The sequence below is a fragment of the Meles meles genome, chromosome 11 (assembly GCF_922984935.1).
Source record: "Meles meles chromosome 11, mMelMel3.1 paternal haplotype, whole genome shotgun sequence".
In the NCBI taxonomy this organism is placed as follows: Eukaryota; Metazoa; Chordata; class Mammalia; order Carnivora; family Mustelidae; genus Meles; species Meles meles.
Genome location: NC_060076.1, coordinates 93,477,616 through 93,499,685, shown reverse-complemented (window position 1 = coordinate 93,499,685; position 22,070 = coordinate 93,477,616). Strand labels below are relative to the sequence as shown.

Genomic DNA, 22,070 nt, shown 5'->3' with positions numbered 1-22,070 from the left:
TTAGAAACTTCTAATTTAAAGATTTCCTTAAAATTCATTAGATTTGGAGATGACCTGCCCCATGAATTCTTCCTATTAGTAATTATTATATCACTAGATTAACTTTCTGATATTAATTGGATTCTGATTTTAGCCACTGTACAAACATTTTCTTCTAAATAAAAGAATTTCCAGATGTAACAACCATATAAACTAAGCTCCCCAAATTCATTGTAAAAATTAGGATGGGCTGATATTCCAGCAATGTTTTAAACTCACCCACTTGACCAAAAATTTGCTGTGGTGTAGATTGTACCTCTTTAGGGTAAGTAAGCATCTAATATCCAGGGAGGGTGATAGTATTAGTGATGAGAAAACTTGAAGAGAATATAGAACCATTAATAGAGGAAAAAGTCTCCCCACCTCTTGCAACTGCAAGGAAAATTTGGTGTGTTTTAGTATGAGAACAGAAAATGTATAGAGTATGAAGCTTAAAAATAATGATTTATGAAGAGGAACATATATAATGCTGAACAGTCTTTCCTCTTTAATAAATGTAAAGACAGAATGTTTCATTATAAAATTATAACATCTTTGCATCTAAATAGAACTATTCCATACCAAGTGGTTCAGATATTTTTGAACAATTACTGAGTGGACACAAACGACTTTTTTTTTAAATTATTTATTTATTTTTCATTTTTTTATAAACATATAATATATTTTTATCTCCAGGGGTACAGGTCTGTGAATCGCCAGGTTTACATACTTCACAGCACTCACCATAGCACATACCCTCCCCAATGTCCATAACCCCACTCCCTGTCTCCCAACCCCCCCCCCCCAGCAACCCTCAGTTTGTTTTGTGAGATTAAGAGTCACTTATGGTTTGTCTCCCTCCAAATCCCATCATGTTTCATTTATTCTTCTCCTACCCCCCTAATCCCCCATGTTGCATCTCCACTTCGTCATATCAGGGAGATCGTATGATAGTTGTCTTTCTCCGATTGACTTATTTCACTAAGCACGATACCCTCTAGTTCCATCCACGTTGTTGCAAATGGCAAGATTTCATTTCTTTTGATGGCTGCATAGTATTCCATTGTGTATATATACCACATCTTCTTTATCCATTCATCTGTTGATGGACATCTAGGTTCTTTCCATAGTTTGGCTATTGTAGACATTGTTGCTATAAACATTCGGGTGCACGTGCCCCTTCGGATCACTACATTTGTATCTTTAGAGTAAATACCCAGTAGTGCAATTGCTGGGTCATAGGGTAGTTCTATTTTCAACATTTTGAGGAACCTCCATGCTGTTTTCCAGAGTGGCTGCACCAGCTTGCATTCCCACCAACAGTGTAGGAGGGTTCCCCTTTCTCCGCATCCTTGCCAGCATCTCTCATTTCCTGACTGGTTAATTTTAGCCATTCTGACTGGTGTGAGGTGATATCTCATTGTGGTTTTGATTTGTATTTCCCTGATGCTGAGTGATGTGGAGCACTTTTTCATGTGTCTGTTGGCCATGTGGATGTCTTCTTTGCAGAAATGTCTGTTCATGTCCTCTGCCCATTTCTTGATTGGATTGTTTATTCTTTGGGTGTTGAGTTTGCTAAGTTCCTTATAGATTTTGGTCCTTTATCTGATAAGTCGTTTGCAAATATCTTATCCCATTCTGTCAGTTGTCTTTTGGTTTTGTTGACTGTTTCCTTTGCTGTGCAAAAGCTTTTGATCTTGATGAAATCCCAATAGTTCACTTTTGCCCTTGCTTCCCTTGACTTTGGCGATGTTCCTTGGAATATGTTGCTGCGGTGGCGATGTTCCTTGGAATATGTTGCTGCGGCTGAGGTCGAAGAGGTTGCTGCCTGTGTTCTCCTCAAGGATTTTGATGGATTCCTTTCTTACATTGAGGTCCTTCATCCATTTTGAGTCTATTTTCATGTGTGGTGTAAGAAAGTGGTCCAATTTCATTTTTCTGCATGTGGCTGTTCAATTTTCCCAGCACCCACAAAAGATTTTTTAAAGATGCAGGAATAAATATTAGTCAGGCAACTATATAGCCACACATCTTCCTTGTTTTTAATGATGATTGAAAATAAGCACATGCTGTTACTTACCTATCACAACTGATGCTGAAAGGGTACTGTGTTCCATTTCTACTTTTTTAAACAACTGTACTGAGGTATAATTTACATAGTATAAAATCCATCCATTGTAAGGTTGCAATTCAATGATTTTTAGTACATTTTATAGTGTTCTGCAACCATCATCATAATCCAGTTTGAGAACATTTCCATCAGCTCCAAAAATACCTTTGTGCTCATTTATAATAAGTCTTTGATCCCAACATCAGACCCAGAAAATTGCTAATATACTTTCTGTCTCTATAGCTCTCCCTTTTCTGGACATTTCACATAAATGGAGTCATAGAATATATTGTCTTTCGTGTTCAGCTTCTTTCAGTAAGCATAATATTTTTGAAGTTCATCCATTTTGGTTTGTATTTCCTTCTCCAAGGAAATTTCAGAATCAGCTTGTTTAAAAAAAGTTTTAAAAATTTCTGCCAAGCAGGTGTGAAGTCCTTTGCTCAACTTAGCCTTTAATCACCTGTATTTGTCTCTCCTCTGGATTCCTCCATCCTCTGAAGCATTTTGGAAGACTTATTTTAGATATAGAACATTTCTGAATGTAATAAAACCACATGAAAGTACGAAAGTACTTTTTATCAGATAAAAACCTTCAGTTTCAGGATTCCCTGAAGTTATAAAAATGTAGGATTAGAAGAACAGCTCATTGAGAAGATAGAAGGGAAACTAATCAAAGGACATTCTACATAGTCATAGTTGTGTTCAGGGGGGTTTAGTTTTATCTTTTTGTTTTACTTCTCTTTTGCTTTGTTTCAATTCCTGAAAATAAGTACTTCAGAAATTTTCTGGCTATTATTATAAGAGGGACAAACAATATTACTCCCCATTTTATTTTAACTATAATGGCATCTCATTAGACCAAAGTCATATATTTGACAACCTCTTATCTGGAACATGATGAGGAAGCAAGAAGAAATACTTAAAGACAAAAGAACCAAATAACTATAACAAGGCCATATTCTAAAATGCATGCAACATACCCACAGGAGGCCCCTGACTTTCAGTCATTAGAATGTATTAGGCATACATATATTTTTATTTTATACACAGTTCTAACAAGCTTTGCTCCCTTGCTGCCCTTAAGACAATTATAAGCAACAGATCAACAGAAAGAAAGAGAGGAAGACAAAGAACAGAAAGGGAATCCCGGAGAGACTGGTGCTTAGAAGAGGATTTCCTGGGACACCTGGGTGGCCCAGTTGGTTAGGCAGCTGCCTTTGGCTCAGGTCATGATCCCAGCATCCTGGGATTGAGTCTCACATCAGGCTCCTTGCTCGGCGGGGAGCCTTTTTCCCTCTGCCTCTGCCTGTCAGTCTGTCTGCCTGTGCTCACTCGCTTGCTCTCTCTCCCTCTCTCTGACAAATAAATAAATAGAAGAGGATTTCCTACTGTGAATGAGAAATAACTACTTGATACAGGAGACAAAAGACAAATGCAGAGGCCTAGAGCCATTCAGTGAGCTCCAGCAGCACCTCTCATTCAGCAGCACAGGAGACTTAATGATGATTCTTTTTTTTTTTTAAGATATTAAGATATTATTTATTTATTTGACAGAGATCACAAGTAAGCAGAGAGACAGACAGAGACGGTGGGGGGAAGCAGGCTCCCCACTTAGCAGAGAGCCCGATGTGGGGCTCAATCCCAGAACCCTGGGATCATGACCTGAGCCAAGGGCAAAAGCTTAATCCACTGAGCCACCCAGGCACCCCCCTAATGACGATTCTGTGTCTTTACAAAAAGAAGTCGCCTAATGCAAACCTTCTTGGAAAAGTGTATATAACCACTAACTAACTAAATTTATAAATAAATAAGCCACCAAACAACTTTGGTTTGCTATATTCTATTATGAAGGCAAGAGCATTATACTGTATACCAGAGTAAAAGCACTATATAACTTTTATACAAATGTCTATGAAAATGGGTAGAAATCTTTTGCAAATTTTCTTGCTTAAAGGAGTGTATTTTTAGTCCTCTGGATAATGCTTTTAAATGTGAACACCTGATTCCCTAATATTGCTGAAAATGTAACATTTCTTTATTTTTGTTTTTATTTTTTGGCCTGTTCTCATCAACTGACAAAAATTAAGGTGCTAGGCTAATGTCTGGAAGATTCTAACTATTTGTAACCAGCTATTACAACATTTAAAGTTCTATATAGCAGTTATTGATTATTGTTGGGTAAGTTACATTTACAATAAAACAAACATCTTATGAATTAAATAGGTTATATAAAACATTTTTCTATTCCTAAATGAACAGCATAACTTATTATGTGAAAATAAATATTAGGGAAGATGGGCTTTATTGAGAACATTGGATTAACAGTCCAGAGATGGAGCTCTAGCCTTGCCAAACACTCATTCTACACATTTGTATGTGCCTTTAAATTTTGGAGCTATGGTTTCTTTATCTAAAAGGTAAAAGAAAACTCAGAACATACAGAACTACACATACTGGCAAGTTACTTCATCATTCTTACCAGTTTCCTCTTCTGGAAAAATGGGGATATTAGTAGCATCTGCCCAACAGACTGTTATAGGAAGTAAATGACTCAATAGCCATTAGCTTTTGGGAATAATATGTTCATTTCTGTGGAGATTTTGTCTTTTTCCCCTGAAACACATTTTTACTTCCCTATAGGCTTCAAGATTTACAGAAATGTATTTCTGACTGATACAATGTAAAGCTGCTACTGTTCTTCCCATACAAACCTCCTTTCCTCCAACCACCCCAAGCATGTTTTAAAAAAAAAAAAAGAAAGAAAAAGAAAAGAAAAGGTGCTCTGTAGACATAATTTCTTTTTAGTCTCCTAAGAAAATAAACTCATGAGGTAGGTACTATTACTGTGCCCATTTTACAGATGAGAAAACTGAAGCTTAGATACATACTGACTTGCCTGAGGTCACAGGGCTGGGAAGAGAGGGCTGGAGTCCCATCTAGAAAACTGCAGGAGGCCAGGCTGACCAAAGCTGGGAAGGGCTGCAGCAGAAAATGAGGTTGTCCAAGGGCACATCTGGTCTGGAGGACCCAGAAAGCTGAGCAGAGCATTTACGTATGATGTCACAAAAAGAGAAGCCTTAGAAGTTTTTGAGCAGGGCAGCAACAGGAGCAGAATTGATATTTTAAAAATCAATCTCAAAATTTTATATCTGTTTTCTAGGCAAATAATAGCAACTAACTTTTACTGAACCCTTATTAAAGCTGTGCTCTAGACCTCTACATGTAGTTGCTCATTTAATCCTTACACAACTCTTTAAAAGGTAGGCACTGTCATTTGGTCCATTACAGATGAGAAAACTGAAGCACAGAAAGGTGCAAGAACTCACCAAAATCTAGAGAGCTTGCAAGCGATGGAACTAGGCTTCACATGCAGGCAGTATGCCCCAGAGTGCACAGTAGTAACCTCTGGGCCACAGTGCTTTTGTTAATAGACTTATACCACAGGCTAGACATACAAGGCTATCGCAGGCCCACTGCAGTAGCCAAAGTCTGAGGTGATAAGGACTTGGATGCCAGGGGAGGTGACAAGAGTGGAGGAAATGAGAGATTTCAATAGAAAAGTTGGTGGAATTTCTGAATTAGATACTTGCCGGATTAAGAAGAGGGGTAAGCTGAAAATGAAACTAACATTTTCGTTAGCCTGGGAGAATCCCAGAGCCTCTGAGGAATCCAAGGACCTGGCAGAGAGGCTGGTCAGGAGGAAAAGTGTACCTGATGTGTAGGGAAGGTTGAATTCAGCATAGTGCCGGGAACGCTAGGTTGGATGGCTGCAGCTGACAGCATTACTCAGTGAGTAGATGGGGCTCCAGAAAGAGATGTGGGGTCTTCAGCGAAGAGGAACTTCAAACTCAGGAAAACAGATAAACTCTCCCAGAAAGAGAGAGTGAAGAAAGTGAAAGAATACTCCACCAGGGACAGGAGATAAAGGGTAGAAAGAAGACAAAGGGCCTAACACACACAAATGGCTGTGGTACTCCAGTCCCTTGCAGTATGCCACATTATTTAGGAAAACAATCTGTAAGTAGCTATATTGCTCCTAAAGACAGAGAAATTGGAGTCAAGATACTTAGGGGTCTTAACACAATCACACAGCAAGTAAGTGACGTAACTAGAATTTGAACCTAGTCCATGCAACCCCAAAGTCCGTCTCCTTCCATAAGCAAAAATGTGTGGAAAGGGAAACATGGTTGGGGCAGGTAAGGGCTGGTGGCTGGAGTCTAGGAAAAGACTGGTAAGACATGAAGCCCAAGAGGCAAACCAGAATAGGATTTTTAAAAGCTATGTCATGTCTAGGAATTAAAGAACCAGTGAAAGGTTTTCAGGAAAGTGATAGAAGAATCATTTTGAGATAGGAATATGTAAACAAAGATAAAGAGAGAAATATTAAAAAACGGATGGGTTAAGGAAGAAACTAGGAACAGAGAATACAGACTATGATAATACTATATTTTTGTTGATGAATAATGATGGGCTGGGCTGGAGCAAAGACAGCAGAGAAGAAAGAGCTTGGACTCGAGATACGTGGATACATTTTAGTAAGACCTCCCTATCAGTGTCCCAGGGGAGGCGCCCAGAAGGCAGTTGGAAATAGTATCTACCACTAAAAGAGTTCTAGGCTGGAGATTAGAATTCAGAAGTCATCAGCAAGGGGTGGTAGTTGGAGACTACAAGGTGATGATATCACCAGGAACTGGAAGACCAAGAGGAGAGGGCTAAGCAGAAAACTCTGGGGGGAGGTAAACAGAGGATTTGAAGGACCTTTTCTGGAAAAGGCTCCAATGTTCATTTGGAACAAAAAGGAGTTGCCTTTTTCCTTTGTATCCTATTTACAGAAGGGGAGCAGGTCTCAGCCTTTCAGAACTTTCTCAGCTTCTTATTCTGCCTTTTTCTAGAGCACAGACACTATTTTCTTTATAAAGCCATGGGCTGGGGGGCGCCTGGGTGGCTGAGCTGGTTAAGCCGCTGCCTTTGGCTCAGGTCATGATCTCATGGTCCCGAGATGGAGCCTTGTGTGGTCCTGTCTGGCCCCTGCTCAGTGGGACATCTACTTCTCCCGCCCCCACCCTCACCACCACTTGTGCTCAAGTGTGTGCGTGCCTCTTCTCTAATAAATAAAATCTAAAAAAAAAAAAAAAAAGGTCAAGGGCTGGACTTATTCTCTCCAAGGGCTCTTGGCTTGGAGCCACATGTCTGTGCCACAGGATAGGGGAAGCCACATCTCAAGAAGTGTTTAGGCAGTCAAGTCTGCAGACCAGGGTCATTATTTGGGAAGTGGTGGTGCCTCCCAGTCCTCTGGGTAATTAGATATGGCATTAAGAAGGAGGTCTTATAAGAAACTTGGGAGGCTCACATTCAGAGAGTGGTGGTCACTGAAATCACAAAGGGAAGGGAGGCATGAAATCCAATATGAGAAACTGGAGGCAGTGTGTTGTTAAGGTTCTTTCAAAGAGATTTAAACAGAATAATTCAGATCATTCTGCACCCCAGGTCAATTTAGAGCTCTTTGTGCAGTCTTTCTAAAATACTGACATTAATTAATATGGAAAGCTAACAGCTTTTCAGATGGTAATCACATGCCCTGTCCATTCAACCCCCATTTTCTATACTGACTTGATTATTCCACGTATACTTAGAGTAGACTGCAAATTTGGACTTTGGGACAGGCAGGTATGGGTCAGAATCCCAGATCTCCTGTTTAGTAAGTGAGGCCACAGGGGAAATCACTCAGGCTTTGATTATCAGTTTCAACTGTAAACTGAGATAATACCTTCCGTGGCAGTTAATGCTGACCCGATCATTTAACTTCTGTTCCATTCCGTCTCCTTTGGAGAGTGCCTACCAATAGAATAGAGGCTAAAAAGCCAAAGGTGAATTTCTCAGACTCCTTTGCAGCTGAGCTTCACATCTGACCTGAAGCTGCCAAGTAGGCATGCCCAAAGGACACTGCAGAGGTGGATGTGGGTGGTGTAAATTCCTGAGAAGACATTGGATCTTCTTGTAACCCCTGCAGCAGAAGTGACTAGTATTCTGGGAATGTGGAGGTGGAGTTTCAGCATTTGGTCCACAGTATCTATGACAGGAGATGGCAGCTGCGGGTTTCCCCCAGGTGAGCCCCACGTTCGGGCAGAGCATTTCTCCTGTGGTTCCTAATAGTACAGGAGGCAAATTGACTTTCATGGCTCCCCCAGAAATTCTTAAGCTGCTACATACCCTGCAATAATTGTCATTTTGTTTAAACTACTAGCTGGAATGGATTCTTCAACTCATAGACAGACCTCACAGGGTTTGATGGGAAAGTCGATGTAACTAACTACTACAGCACCAAACACCTTGCTAGTGGGCCACATTGTCATTAGTAGTGTATCAGCTGCCACAGTGAAGTAGAAATAAGCATACTGCAATTTCTTTTTCTTTTAAAAGATTTTATTTATTTGTTTGAGAGACAGAGTGAGAAAGAGAGAGATAGAGTACAAGAAGGGAGAGGGTCAGATGGAGAAGGAGACTCCCTGCTGAGTGGGAAGCCCCAAGCGGGACTTGACCCCGGATCATGACCTGAGCTGAAGGTAGTCATTTAACCGACTGAGCCACCCAGGCACCCTGCATCCTGCAAATTCTTAAGGATTTTCTGATTTTATCTTTTGAAGCACGTGTTGTTTCTAAGATTCCTAGTTCTAAGTATTATAAAATAGAGATTTTAGTTTTGTGCACAGTTAGGACTGACGTAGTGGAACATTAAACTAAGAAATATGTACTTTTTAAAATGAGGAAAACCAGGATAAAAGAAAATACCCTTACTGTTGTTATTTAAGTTGTGGAATTGTCTTCAATTTCAGTTATTAGTGCTTATATCAGATGTAGTTAGGAATGGTCTTTAAAGAATTTTAGATAATGGTTGAGAAGGTCAATAGTCTTTCATTCTTTCCCAGCCTCTGCTCATCTTGTTAGCATCTTCTGATATTGAAAGTCAATACAGGGGCACCTGGGTGGCTCAGTGGGTTAAAGCCTCTGCCCTTGGCTCAGGTCATGATCCCAGGGTTCTGGGATCGAGCCCCGCATCGGGCTCTCTGCTTGGCAGGGAGCCTGCTTCCTCCTCTCTCTCTCTCTGCCTGCCTCTCTCCCTCCTTGTGATCTCTGTCTGTCAAATAAATAAAATCTTTAAAAAAAAAAGAAAGAAAAGAAAAGAAAGTCAATACATTTGGAATCCATGACTTAACATAGAGGGTTTTTGCCAAACTGGCATTTTTATTTTTGACTTAGGGTGACCTTACTGTTTACAAACATCTGGGAGTAAAAATGGATTTAATTGTGTTTACGCTTTATAGGAAGATGTGTAACAAGATTCTGTAAGTAAAGCTTTTAAGCTTCTAAATGCTACTATAATTTTGTTTATGTTCAGTTATTTTCATAAGTCATTCATAAAAAATTATTGCTCTTTTTTTTTTAAAGCTCAAACTTATTACTCATTTCCCCTTCTGGATTCTCTCCAAACTACTCACTGGATATTGAGCATTTAAAATATCCATAGAGGGACGCCTGGGTGGCTTAGTGGGTTAAAGCCTCTGCCTTCGGCTCAGGTCGTGATCCCAGGGTCCTGGGATTGAGCCCCGCATCGGGCTCTCTGCTCAGCGGGAAGCCTGCTTCCTCCTCTCTCTCTCTGCCTGCCCCTCTGCTTACTTGTGATCTCTGTCCGTCAAATAAATAAATAAAATCTTTAAAAAAAAATAAAATATCTGTAGAGCAAATTAAGGATAAATCTACTTGTCACAGCTTTCATTACAGTTGCTTTATTTTAACAATCTTAGTTTATTTTATGTTTACCTGAGATTATGATTTTGCTTTTAGTTTAGAGGGTATCAATAATGTCTCTGCTAATTTAACAAAGGCACAGACAAATATGAAATATTTTCATTTCTGATAAAAATAAACCTCTTTTGTGGCAGGACATGTAGAATACTTTTTGGCGTTGCCCAATTAAATAAATAAAAACACAACTTTTCTGATACTTGGAAATACATTATGCATAAGTTAAAAGAGAAAGGGCTCCCCTCTTACTCTGTTGGTGGTAACGCAAACTGGTGTAGCTACTCTTGAAAAAAGTATGGAGATTCCTCAAATGGGTTAAAAATAGAGCTACCCTACAGCCCAACAATTGTACTACTGGGTATTTATCCAAAGGATACAGACACAGTGAAAAGAAGGGGCATGTGCACCCTCATGTTTATATTAGCTATGTCTACAATAGCACAAATATGGAAGGAGCTCAAATGTCCATCAACAAATGAATGGATAATGAAGATGTCATATATACATACTATGGAATATTACTCAGCTATCAAAAAGAATGAAATTTTGCCATTTATAACCACATGGATAGAACTAGAAGGTGTTATGCTAAGTGAAATAAGTCACTCAGAAAGACAAATACCATATGATTTCATTCATATGTGGAATTTAGGAAACATAACATATGAACATTAAGGGAAAGGAAGGAAAAATAAAATAAGATGAACTCAGAGGAGGCAGACCATAAGAGACTCTTAACTAAGAGACAAACTAAGGGTTCCTGGAGGGGAGGTGGGTAGAGGGATAGGGTCACTGGGTGATGGGCATTAAGAAGAGCACTTGAGATATCTAGGAATAAACCTAACCAAAGAGACTAAGAATCTATATGCAGAAAACTATAAAGTACTCATGAAAGAAATTGAGGAAGACCAAAGAAATGGAAAAATGTTCCATGCTCATGGATTGGAAGAATAAATATTGTGAAAATGTCTATGCTGCCTAAAGCAATATACACATTTAATGCAATTCCTATCAAAATACCATCCATTTTTTTCAAAGAAATGGGACAAATAATCCTAAAATTTAGATGGAACCAGAAAAGACCTCTAATAGCCAAAGGAATATTGAAAAAGAAAGCCAAAGTTGGTGGTATCACAATTCCGGACTTCAAGCTCTATTACAAAGCTGTCATCATCAAGACAGCATGGTACTGGCACAAAAACAGACACATAGATCAATGGAACAGAATAGAGAGCCCAGAAGTAGACCCTCAACTCTATGGTCAACTAATCTTCGACAAAGCAGGAAAGAATGTCCAATGGAAAAAAGACAGCCTCTTCAATAAATGGTGCTGGGAAAATTGGACAGCCACATGCAGAAAAATGAAATTGGACCACTTTCTTACACCACACACGAAAATAGACTCAAAATGGATGAAGGACCTCAATGTAAGAAAGGAATCCATCAAAATCCTTGAGGAGAACACAGGCAGCAACCTCTTCGACCTCAGCCGCAGCAACATCTTCCTAGGAACATCTCCAAAAGCAAAGGAAGCAAAGGTAAAAATGAACTATTGGGATTTCATCAAGATCAAAAGCTTTTGCACAGCAAAGGAAACAGTCAACAAAACCAAAAGACAACTGACAGAATGGGATAAGATATTTGCAAACAACTTATCAGATAAAGGACCAAAATCTATAAGGAACTTAGCAAACTCAACACCCAAAGAACAAACAATCCAATCAAGAAATGGGCAGAGGACATGAACAGACATTTCTGCAAAGAAGACATCCACATGGCCAACAGACACATGAAAAAGTGCTCCACATCACTCAGCATCAGGGAAATACAAATCAAAACCACAATGAGATATCACCTCACACCAGTCAGAATGGCTAAAATTAACCAGTCAAGAAATGAGAGATGCTGGCAAGGATGCGGAGAAAGGGGAACCCTCCTACACTGTTGGTGGGAATGCAAGCTGGTGCAGCCACTCTGGAAAACAGCATGGAGGTTCCTCAAAATGTTGAAAATAGAACTACCCTATGACCCAGCAATTGCACTACTGGGTATTTACTCTAAAGATACAAATGTAGTGATCCGAAGGGGCACGTGCACCCGAATGTTTATAGCAACAATGTCTACAATAGCCAAACTATGGAAAGAACCTAGATGTCCATCAACAGATGAATGGATAAAGAAGATGTGGTATATATACACAATGGAATACTATGCAGCCATCTAAAGAAATGAAATCTTGCCATTTGCGATGATGTGGATGGAACTAGAGGGTATTATGCTTAGTGAAATAAGTCAGTCAGAGAAAGACAACTATCATATGATCTCCCTGATATGAGGAAGTGGAGATGCAACATGGGGGATTAGGGGGGTAGGAGAAGAATAAATGAAACATGATGGGATTGGGAGGGAGACAAACCATAAGTGACTCTTAATCTCACAAAACAAACTGAGGGTCGCTGGGGGGAGGGGGGGTTGGGAGAGGGGGAGGGGGGTTATGAACATTGGGGAGAGTGCTGTGAAGTGTGTAAACCTGGTGATTCACAGACCTGTACCCCTGGGGATAAAAATACATTATATGTTTATAAAAAAATATGAAATAAATTAAAAAATTAAAAAAAAAAGACGAACACTTGATGTAATGAGAATTAGGTGTTGTATGCAACTGAAAAATCACTAAATTCTACCCCTGAAACTAATAATACACTATATGTTAATTGATTTTCAATAAAGAAATAAATAAATGAACAAAAGGAGGAAAAGAAATTAATATACTTAGTTATTATTACTGGGCATATGACTACAGAGTTATAATTAAACATTCTTGTAAACAAGTCTTTAAAAATTACTTTTAAAATAATTAATTAAAATAAAATAAAATAGATAAAGAATTTTATATTTATGATTTGGTTAAAGAATGCTAAAAAAACTTACTGTACATGTTCTCTTTTGCTCTTATTTCTCATTAGTGTCAATATTGAGAGAAGGGTGAACATGAATGTACACTTAATTATGCTATACCTATTATTGATCAACTAATAACTGCATCAATATAATTATCCCTTTAAGACTACTGAAAAAGTTTGGTAATAAATTATTAACTAATTTGGTTTTTATAATATTTTATTTATTTATTTGAGAGAGAGAGAGCAAAAGAAGCAGGATAGGCAGAGGGAGAGGGGGAAGCAGACTCCCTGCTGAGCAGAGAGCAGGATGCAACTTGAAGCTCCATCCCAGAACCCTGGAATCATAACCTGAGCTGAAGGCAGACACTTAACTGACTGAGCCACCCAGTCACACCCTGTTAACTAATCTGAATTTTAAGTATATTTAGATCTAGACTTATGATTTTAAGCATAATGTTATGAAGTATGAGATAGTTAATAAAGCTCTAATTGATAATTAAAATTATACCTCAGTGGTACCTTTCGTCAGGAAGATTTTGCCAATGGAAAGGGTAAGCAGAGTTTGTTACAGACACATAATTTGCTGATTTTCACAATTTCTCTATGATATATGGAGATACGTGGCTCTATTCTTATCAGTAGAAGAGACCCAGACTATAACATTTGTTCATAACCATTTTTGAAACTGAATTTTAGAATAGTTTTAGATTTATAGAAAAAGAGGACAAAGTTCTTGAATACTCTACCTTTTGTATACTCTACAGATAATATCTTACATTACTATGGCACAGTTGTCACAACTAAGAAATTAACATTGATATACCACTCTTAAATAAACTTTGTATTCAAATTTCATGAGTTTTTTCCTTGATGTCCTTTTCTGTCCCAAAGTCCCATCCTGGATGCCCCATTAAGGTTAACAATGAGGTTCACTGTGCTGTCAAGTTGTTTTTTTTTTTTTTTTTTAAAGATTTTATTTATTTGATAGACAGAGATCACAAGTAGGCAGAGAGGCAGGCAGAGAGAGAGGAGGAAGCAGGCTCCCCGCCAAGCAGAGAGCCCGACATGGGGCTCGATCCCAGGACCCTGAGACCATGACTTGAGCTGAAGGCAGAGGCCTAACCCACTCAGCCACCCAGGCGCCCTGTGGGGTCAAGTTTAAAGGGCTCTGACAAATGCAAGGTATCACGAATCCACCACGACAGTACTATACAGATGAGTTCCACCACCTTAAAAAGCCTTCTGTCCCCAATCTTTTGAGAGTTCCAAGAGGATCAGTTTTTCAGACTGATATTTCAGTGTGATTTTTGATGGGAAAAACCTAGGTTTTGAGTTTTTTCAGGCAGTGGCTCTCAATCTTAGCTGTACACTGGAATTACCTGGCAATCTTTAAAAAATACTAATGACTGGTCCTAACTCCAGATCCTGGTTTCATTGGTCCCTTCTGGTTTCATTGGGCTGACATGTGGGCCTGGGTACTGAGATTTTGAAAAGCTCCCTAGATGCTTACAAATGTGCAGGTAAGATTCAGAACCACTGATCTTGCATTGATCTGTGTCATGACTGGATTCAGCTCTCTTTTGATAACAGCACAAATGATTAATTAATTCATGCATTCTACATCACTTTGGAGGGATACTATGAACTATCATGTAATTTTTTTTTAAGATTTTATTTATCTATTTGCCAGACAGAGATCACAAGTAGGCAGAGAGGCAGGCAGAGAGAGAAGGGGAAGCAGGCTCCCTGCTAAGCAGAGAGCCTGATGCGGGGCTCGATCCCAGGACCCTGAGATCATGACCTGAGCTGAAGGCAGAGGATTTAACCCACTGAGCCACCCAGGCGCCCCCATGCAAGTTTTTTTTAAGTAATATAGCAAGGATGAATGTCACATTCTAAATAATCATGTATGCAAAAACATTATTTACTGACTAACTGAACCCCAAATAAACTTCAATTTCTACTATTGAGAGCAAATTTAATTTTGACAAGTTAAAGTGACTCAATTACTTCATCTCAAAACACTTCTTTGTGAATTCAGCTTGGCCCCCTCCCCTTCTCTGTCCATTTTTTCCTGGACCAACCTAGGTTTGAGTCCAAGTGATCTCAAGTGGCATGGTCATAGGGAAAGCCCTTCTGGTTGGAGGAGGCTTCTGTAGTTATTTTCTGTTTGATCAACCTGTGTAGTGCCAGGTGGTCTGTTCTGGGTGTTCCACCATGTTTCAGGTTGGTTTGGCCATCATCTCAGCACTCTATGGTGCTGCTAATCCTCTGACATCCAGCCACTTTTCCTGCCCAGCACTTGGTCTATGGCCTCTACGAAGTGTCTGTTATGAGGTCTCCAGGCTCTAGGTTTTGGTGACTATCTGATAAGCCACCTGCTTTCAATTCTCAGCCACCTTCTGTGCCCCTCTCCAGGCTGATATGGGAACCTTGCAGATATTCTCCACACCCTTTGGCAGCTGAGGGAGCCTGGGTGGCGTCTCTCAGGTCTAATCTAAGCTTAGATCTACCTTGCAACCATTTCAGCTCTACTTTAGTTGCCCCTTCCCCAAATTCTTTTTTTTTTTTTAATTTCTTTTCAGCATAACAGTGTTCATTGTTTTTGCACCACACCCAGTGCTCCATGCAACACATGCCCTCACTAATACCTAACACCTTGTTCCCCCAACCTCCACCTCCCGCCCCTTCTAGACCCTCAGGTTGTTTTTCAGAGTCCATAGTCTGCCCCTTCCCCAAATTCTTGATAGAAGATAGGTCCACAAGTGTTCTCTGTCCAGGGATCCCCAAATCCCAAATTCACCACAACTCTCCAGAATTTCAACTCCTAAGAGAAGCCAAGAAACCAAGCCCCATCTTTCTAAAGTCTTTTTTTTCCTCTTCCAGTTTCTTCTCACAGTAGAAAGATGGGAAAAAGAGAAAACTGAGTCATATTATTACTCATTCCTCCCCACCCTATGGTTTACATCACGAATTCTATGCTTGCTCTTCTCTAGGTTCTGCTAATGATACACAGTGCCAAGATTTTAGAATTTAAAAAACAATTTTCTTTCTCAAGGGGCGCCTGGGTGGCTCAGTGGATTGGGCCGCTGCCTTCGGCTTGGGTCGTGATCTCAGGGTCCTGGGATCGAGCCCCGCATCGGGCTCTCTGCTCTGCGGGAAGCCTGCTTCCTCCTCTCTCTCTGCCTGCCTCTCTGCCTACTTGTGATCTCTGTCTGTCAAATAAATAAATAAAATCTTAAAAAAAAAAAAAAGAATCTTTCTCAAAATAATGGGCTTTTAGACTGTTGCTTCTCTTGTGTGTTTCCTAAAAATCCATCCAGAAATCCAGTCTCCTGTGTTCTGGGTTATACCTGCTTTCTGCTCCAATGCAGGGAAAGACACTCACTAAAGTAAAAAAGGACTTGAGGCATCAAGAGAATAGTGGCAAAGAAAAATCTCCACTGATGTCTCAGAATAATACCCTCTCCCATCATATCATAATATGATAAGGACCTGCTGCTCCAAATGAATGTCAATTTGCAGTTGGATAAAATGATTTCAGTACAAGTTGTAATTAAGATCAGGAAGATGTACCTTCATTTAAAGGCACATAGATCTTTTCTCACATGAGACAGAATAGGCTGAACATATATTTTAGAGTTGAATAAAAGCTCCAGGCCACATGCATTCGAGACCTCAGGACACAGAAAAAGAATATCACATCCATTCTACATACATTCCAGGAAGATTTCACTGCCAAGATGATGGAGATAACTATCCAGAGGAACTTTAGTTAAAGTCTACGGAGATTTAAAAAAAAAAAAAAAGATAAAGCAATTGAAGAAGGAAAATCCCCCGCAACAGCAGATCATTAACTCTGTGCTCAGAATGAAAAGATGAGTAACCAGACTTTGTCATTTGTTTCATCCTCAGCTGGAAAGGCAGCTAATGATGCAGAATGAAATGAGAGAAAGACAAATGGCCTTGCAGATTGCTTGGTCTCGGGAATTCCTCAAATATTTTGGAACGTTTTTTGGCATTGCAGCCATCTCTTTAACAGCTGGGTATGTTTGCTATTTACTTTAAATTTTTCTTAATTTGCTTCTTTTTGTTTTTGACATTAGCATATTACTATAAAGTTGGCCAAGATGGTGTATATGTAATCACAGTTACCCCTTATGGCTTAGTACTTGGAAGTAATGGTAGAACCGGGTAGAAATAGTTCATTCTACCTCTAGTTTCTCAGATTTCTCCCATTTTTGTCTCCATTATATAAGTTGACACCAAGACAGAAGAAGGCCTCTGCAAATTTATCTCCACAATCCCTAAAGGGCAGATATCAATACTTAACCATTTTTTAAAAGAGTAATCTGAGTATCAACATCAAATAAAGGTGGGAAAATCATAGATTCTGCCCTTGAGAACTGCAGAATCTGGTGAGGCATTATGAGTAAGAAAATCCTATTTCCATAGAAGATTCAAATGAACTAAAGTAACTTCTAAAATGGTGGACATTATTCCAAAAAGCAGGTAATTTTTTTTTTTCATTGTGTATACAGATATGTATTTACAGGTCATTCTTGATATTTTTTCTTTTTTGTTTTTGAACCAGAGCAATAAGAAGGAAGAAGCCAGCCTTCCTCTTCCCTATTATTCCATTAAGCTTCGTCTTCACCTACCAGTATGACTTAGGATATGGAACCCTTCTACAAAGAATGAAAGGTCAGTTTTTGATAAAGTAGAGTATATTCCTGATTTATTTTCTGGTTCAAGGATCATCTTCTTATGACCCCTTGATTTATGAATATCCTGACAAGACCCCATTCCCAGAGCTACCAGTGACCAACATTTCTGTTCCCTCTCATGCAATATGCTAGAGGCAGCTCATACCAGCTCACAAGAACTGACTTATCAAATTTTCAGGAATTTGTAAGCTGGTTATTAAATATAGTCATTATTAAACATTATATTAGATAAACTTATAATTAAATAAATTACAAAAATAATACTAAATTATGTTTTAAACAATGACAATAAATACTCAGAACTTAATCAGTTTTTCATTATTTTACTATTATCTGAACTCTGGTTATGTATACCTATCTTATGTATATCTATTGTATCTCTATGGTAGAAATAAAGATACAATATACACACGCAGTAAGATAACACATATAACTCCAACTTCAGTGGCATCCCATTGGTAGCCTGAAGTTGGTCATGGTGGGAGTATTTACACCGTGGAATCTGCAAACACCAAATCAAGGCCTGGCATTTTGTTGACTGTCTAAGCCAGGGTTTGGCAAACTATGGCCCGCAGGGTGGCCACATGTTTTTGAAAGTAAAGTTTTATTAAAACACAGACATACCCATTCATTTGTGAATTCTCTGTGGATGTGTTTCCATTACCATGACAGAGCTGAGTGACTGCAACAGAGACATAAGGCCCCACAGACCTAAAATATTTACTGTCTGGCCCATTTTAAGAAGGGTTGCCAACGAATAGTCTAGATTTAAGGAAGTGATGAAGCAAATGTTAGTAATGCAGATTATGCTTAAATGTTTGTTGTGTCAGTAGCCATGACATTGTGAATAGCATAAACGACTGAGCAAATATTCTCCTAACATTTAAAAACTATTATCTGATTCAGCCAAGTTGTTTACATCATTCCCAAACAAAAAAAGTTCCAACATATGTCATTGTTTTCATTTCTCTCCTGTTTGTTAGGGTAAATGAAAATAACAACCATCATTCATGTTGGAATTATACTCTCTTCTCATTTGCAACTATAGATTAGTTATAAATATAAGAGTTCAACAAAAGTCAATAAAAACATTCTATGAGAATCCATCCATTTGCTATGTGAAATTTATAATAAAATATATTGAACATTTATTATTTTTTATAAATTATGTGCTACACTTGTTTTATAGAAGTAAAACATATAATAAAATTATGTTCACAATAAACTTATATACATTTTTCTTCTACATTTGATCTTAGCCAAAGGCCGAGAAGCAATTACATTTTTTTCTCTGGAGAGCTGGTTGTTAAATGATCACTGCACCTTGCTGCTCTCACAGAACTCCCCCTTTTATTGCCCTAAAAAATAGCACCTCTGCCCCAGAAGCCAGACCTGTACCAGAAGACGCTCTCATGAGGGCCCCTGTGTCTCTTCTTCTTGAGCCTTCAACCCAAAGCATATTGGAAACTGTGCTTTCCCAAGCCCTCATTTTTGGTATCCTTTCCTCTCCTGGGCTATCTGTGTATACCACTGTCGCTAAAGCTCTGTGGGGACTGATTTGGTACAGGAAAGGAGGAAGTGCAGACTCCTTTGCAGGTACTGGAGTAGGGAGTAGAACATCTTTTTCCCAGGCCTAGGGAGATATAAGGATTATATGTCCTTAAAAATTCCCACTGAAGTTGGAAATACATTTTCCACACAGAAACTCTGCTAAAGGTCCCTCGGGGTCAAGCACTACTGTTATCACAGTTCATTTATATTGTGGACTAAACATTTTTTGTTGGTGGCCTAGTAAGTGACTTATTGCATTATCACTATGGTAAAATGTACTCCGAGTTCTAAAACACTTATCTCCAGATTAAATTTTGGAGTACAGTCCCATTTTAAGCTGGAAACTTACTATACAACTGATTTACCAATGTTAAAACCCATTTCAATAACCTGTTCAGTTTCATATTACTCATCTGCTCAAGAATTCATTAGTCTGATTTCAACTCTGCTCATTGCTTATATGGACATTAGAATTCTCAGTGCCTCATAAAAATTAATATGCAGTATTAAACCTCAAGTCTATTACACAGCATTCACTTGAACATACTAATAGAGAACAAGTTTATTTTCTAGGGATATCATGACTGTGTATTTGAGAAGTAATTTTATTACAGGTCCACCAGAGTCCACAAAACATACAATTTTAAACTTTAAAGACAGGTAGGAATTTCCTATTTAAAAAAAAAAATACAACCTTATAGTCTACCAGGAAACTTGGGAGTATTTAAAGTTTAGGTTATAACATTTAGCCCTGTTAACTAGTGACAAACCCAAGATACACAGTCCTCGTTTGATGGACTTTATTGTCAGCCTTTCTGCAAACACATGAAAATCTGTCATATGTGAGGCACTATCATATGGGAACATTTATTTAGTTCTGTCACTAAAGGCCTGTCTAATTACATATTTTTTAAGGATCTTATTTATTTATTTGAGAGAGAAAGTGAGCAGGAGACAGTATGAACGGGCAGAGGGAGAAGGAGAAGCAGGCTCCACTAAGCAGCAAGCCCAATGTGGGGCTTGATCCCAGGACCCCCCTGGGATCATGACCTGATCCAAAAGCAGATGCTTAACCAACTGAGACACCCAGGTGCCCCGTGTCTGATTACATATAATTTATAATTATTTTTACTTACTATTCAAAACTGAGGCAAAAAAAAAAAAAAGATGATTGCAGATGGTTGAAATGTTATAATTTGAAAATTGCAGCCTGCCATATTCAGTCTGGAGTATATATTAATGGTGTGCTTAAAGAGAAGTACTTAAAAAGAAACATTGTGCCTTCATTCCCAAGGAAAGTTTATAGAATGTCAACAATGTATACAATAATTTTTAAAATTTTGCTAATTAGTATTCAACTGGGCCTAAGAAATTACTAGCTGTCACTTTAAAGAGGAATTGTTTATAAAAATTCTTATGCTGTGTATATATAGGTATACAGACTAAAGAACATTTAATATTATTTTGGGTATTTACAAGTGGTTTCAAGTAAAAGATTAGTATTCCTGAAAAAGAACAAAAAGCTTTATTAAGCTTTATTTTCTCTCATGTCACTTACACATTAAGGGGCAATATAGCAAACACTGTATTTGTTTTCTCCATCCTACACCCCTCCAAACACAACTAATGCTTATCATCCTGACTTTCCTTCAAGGAAAAAAAAATTACTTGGTATTCTTTTCTATATTTTAAAATGCTGTCCTCTGTCAAGTAAAACCTATGGCATCTGATTGATCTCTCAAAGACTTATTTATTTATTTACTTAAGAGAGAGGAAAAAGAACACAAGCAGGGAGGAGGGGCAGAGGAAGAGAGAGAAGCAGACCTCCTGCTTAATAGGGAGCCCTTTGTGGGGCTTGATCCCAGGATGACCTGAGCCAAAGGCAGAGGCTTAACCGACTGAGCCATCCAGGTGCCTCTGACTGATCTCTCTGTCTTCAGAATTCCTATTTCCTTCCAAAGGAAAAATGACCTTCCCCTCGGAGGTGGCTTCCTCTGAGGCCAACAGGTGAAATATTTAAGTGTGAGATTTAGAGGCATGCCTCCACATAGTGTTACCACTTGTCACCGGAATATGGCAATTTGGCTTTTTCACAAAATACTAATGACCTTTTTGTCACCTTACATATTTCTGTACTTTATTTAAGGTGAAGCTGAGAACATATTGGAAACAGAAAAGAGTAAGTTGCAGCTGCCAAGAGGCATGATCACTTTTGAAAACCTTGAAAAAGCCAGAAAGGAACAGAGTAAATTCTTCACAGAAAAATGAAATCATGTTTACCCACCAAATCTCAAAACACATAATTGTTGACTTGAATCATGGTTTTTACAACTTTTTAGATGCTTGAGATTTTGATATGATTATTTTATTTTAAAATATAAAAATGCAAGATGGGTTTTGTTAAACTATTTAAAAATAAAATTTATAACATCAACACAAAATCATGGAGGTACTCTAAATAACTTTCATATTTCCTATGTATGTGTGTATTACAAATATCTAAATGTATAATTAATAAATTATATTGTTTTGAATTTCTGGAAGCAAATGTCCTGCTGCTCTCATTTCTCTCTCACACACACTTTTCCCATCACATTTATCTCCCACAGATACTTCTTTTATTTGGATATTTCAACTGAGTCCTCCCTCCACATGATAGAAAATAACTAATATTAATGACTAACATGTATTTGTACTTATTATGCCCACTGTTCTGAGTGTCTTGCATATATTATTGTAATCATCCTAACAGTCCCATGAGGCAGGCATCATTTCATGGATGTGAAAACTAAGGCACACAGAGCTTAAATTACTTGCCCAAGGTCATACAGGGACAGAACTGAGACATGAACCTAAATGGTTTGGCTCCAGTGATTATGCTCTAAAAGGCCTTGAAAAGGTTAGGTGTTTATCACATTCTAGACACGCAAAGACAGCTGTGAAAAACAAAAGGTAAAA

The 22,070-nt window shown here is 38.5% G+C and overlaps 1 protein-coding gene across 3 annotated transcripts in view; it reads left to right on the top strand.

Moving 5' to 3' along the window:
• PLGRKT (plasminogen receptor with a C-terminal lysine) overlaps window positions 1–22,070 on the top strand; it is an 82,950-nt gene that overhangs the window by 36,885 nt on the left and 23,995 nt on the right. The window contains exons 4-6 of one of the 3 annotated variants that reach the window (XM_046023801.1): window positions 16,750–16,880; window positions 17,429–17,538; window positions 21,259–21,649. The exons of 1 other annotated variant lie outside the window; for it this stretch is intronic. In XM_046023801.1, the coding sequence (XP_045879757.1) occupies window positions 16,750–16,880; window positions 17,429–17,538; window positions 21,259–21,380 (363 nt within the window). In that variant the 3' untranslated portion in view covers window positions 21,381–21,649. Of the gene's footprint in view, window positions 1–16,749; window positions 16,881–17,428; window positions 17,539–21,258; window positions 21,650–22,070 lie in introns of those variants that run through there. One more of the 3 variants, XM_046023799.1, reaches the window with a different exon arrangement.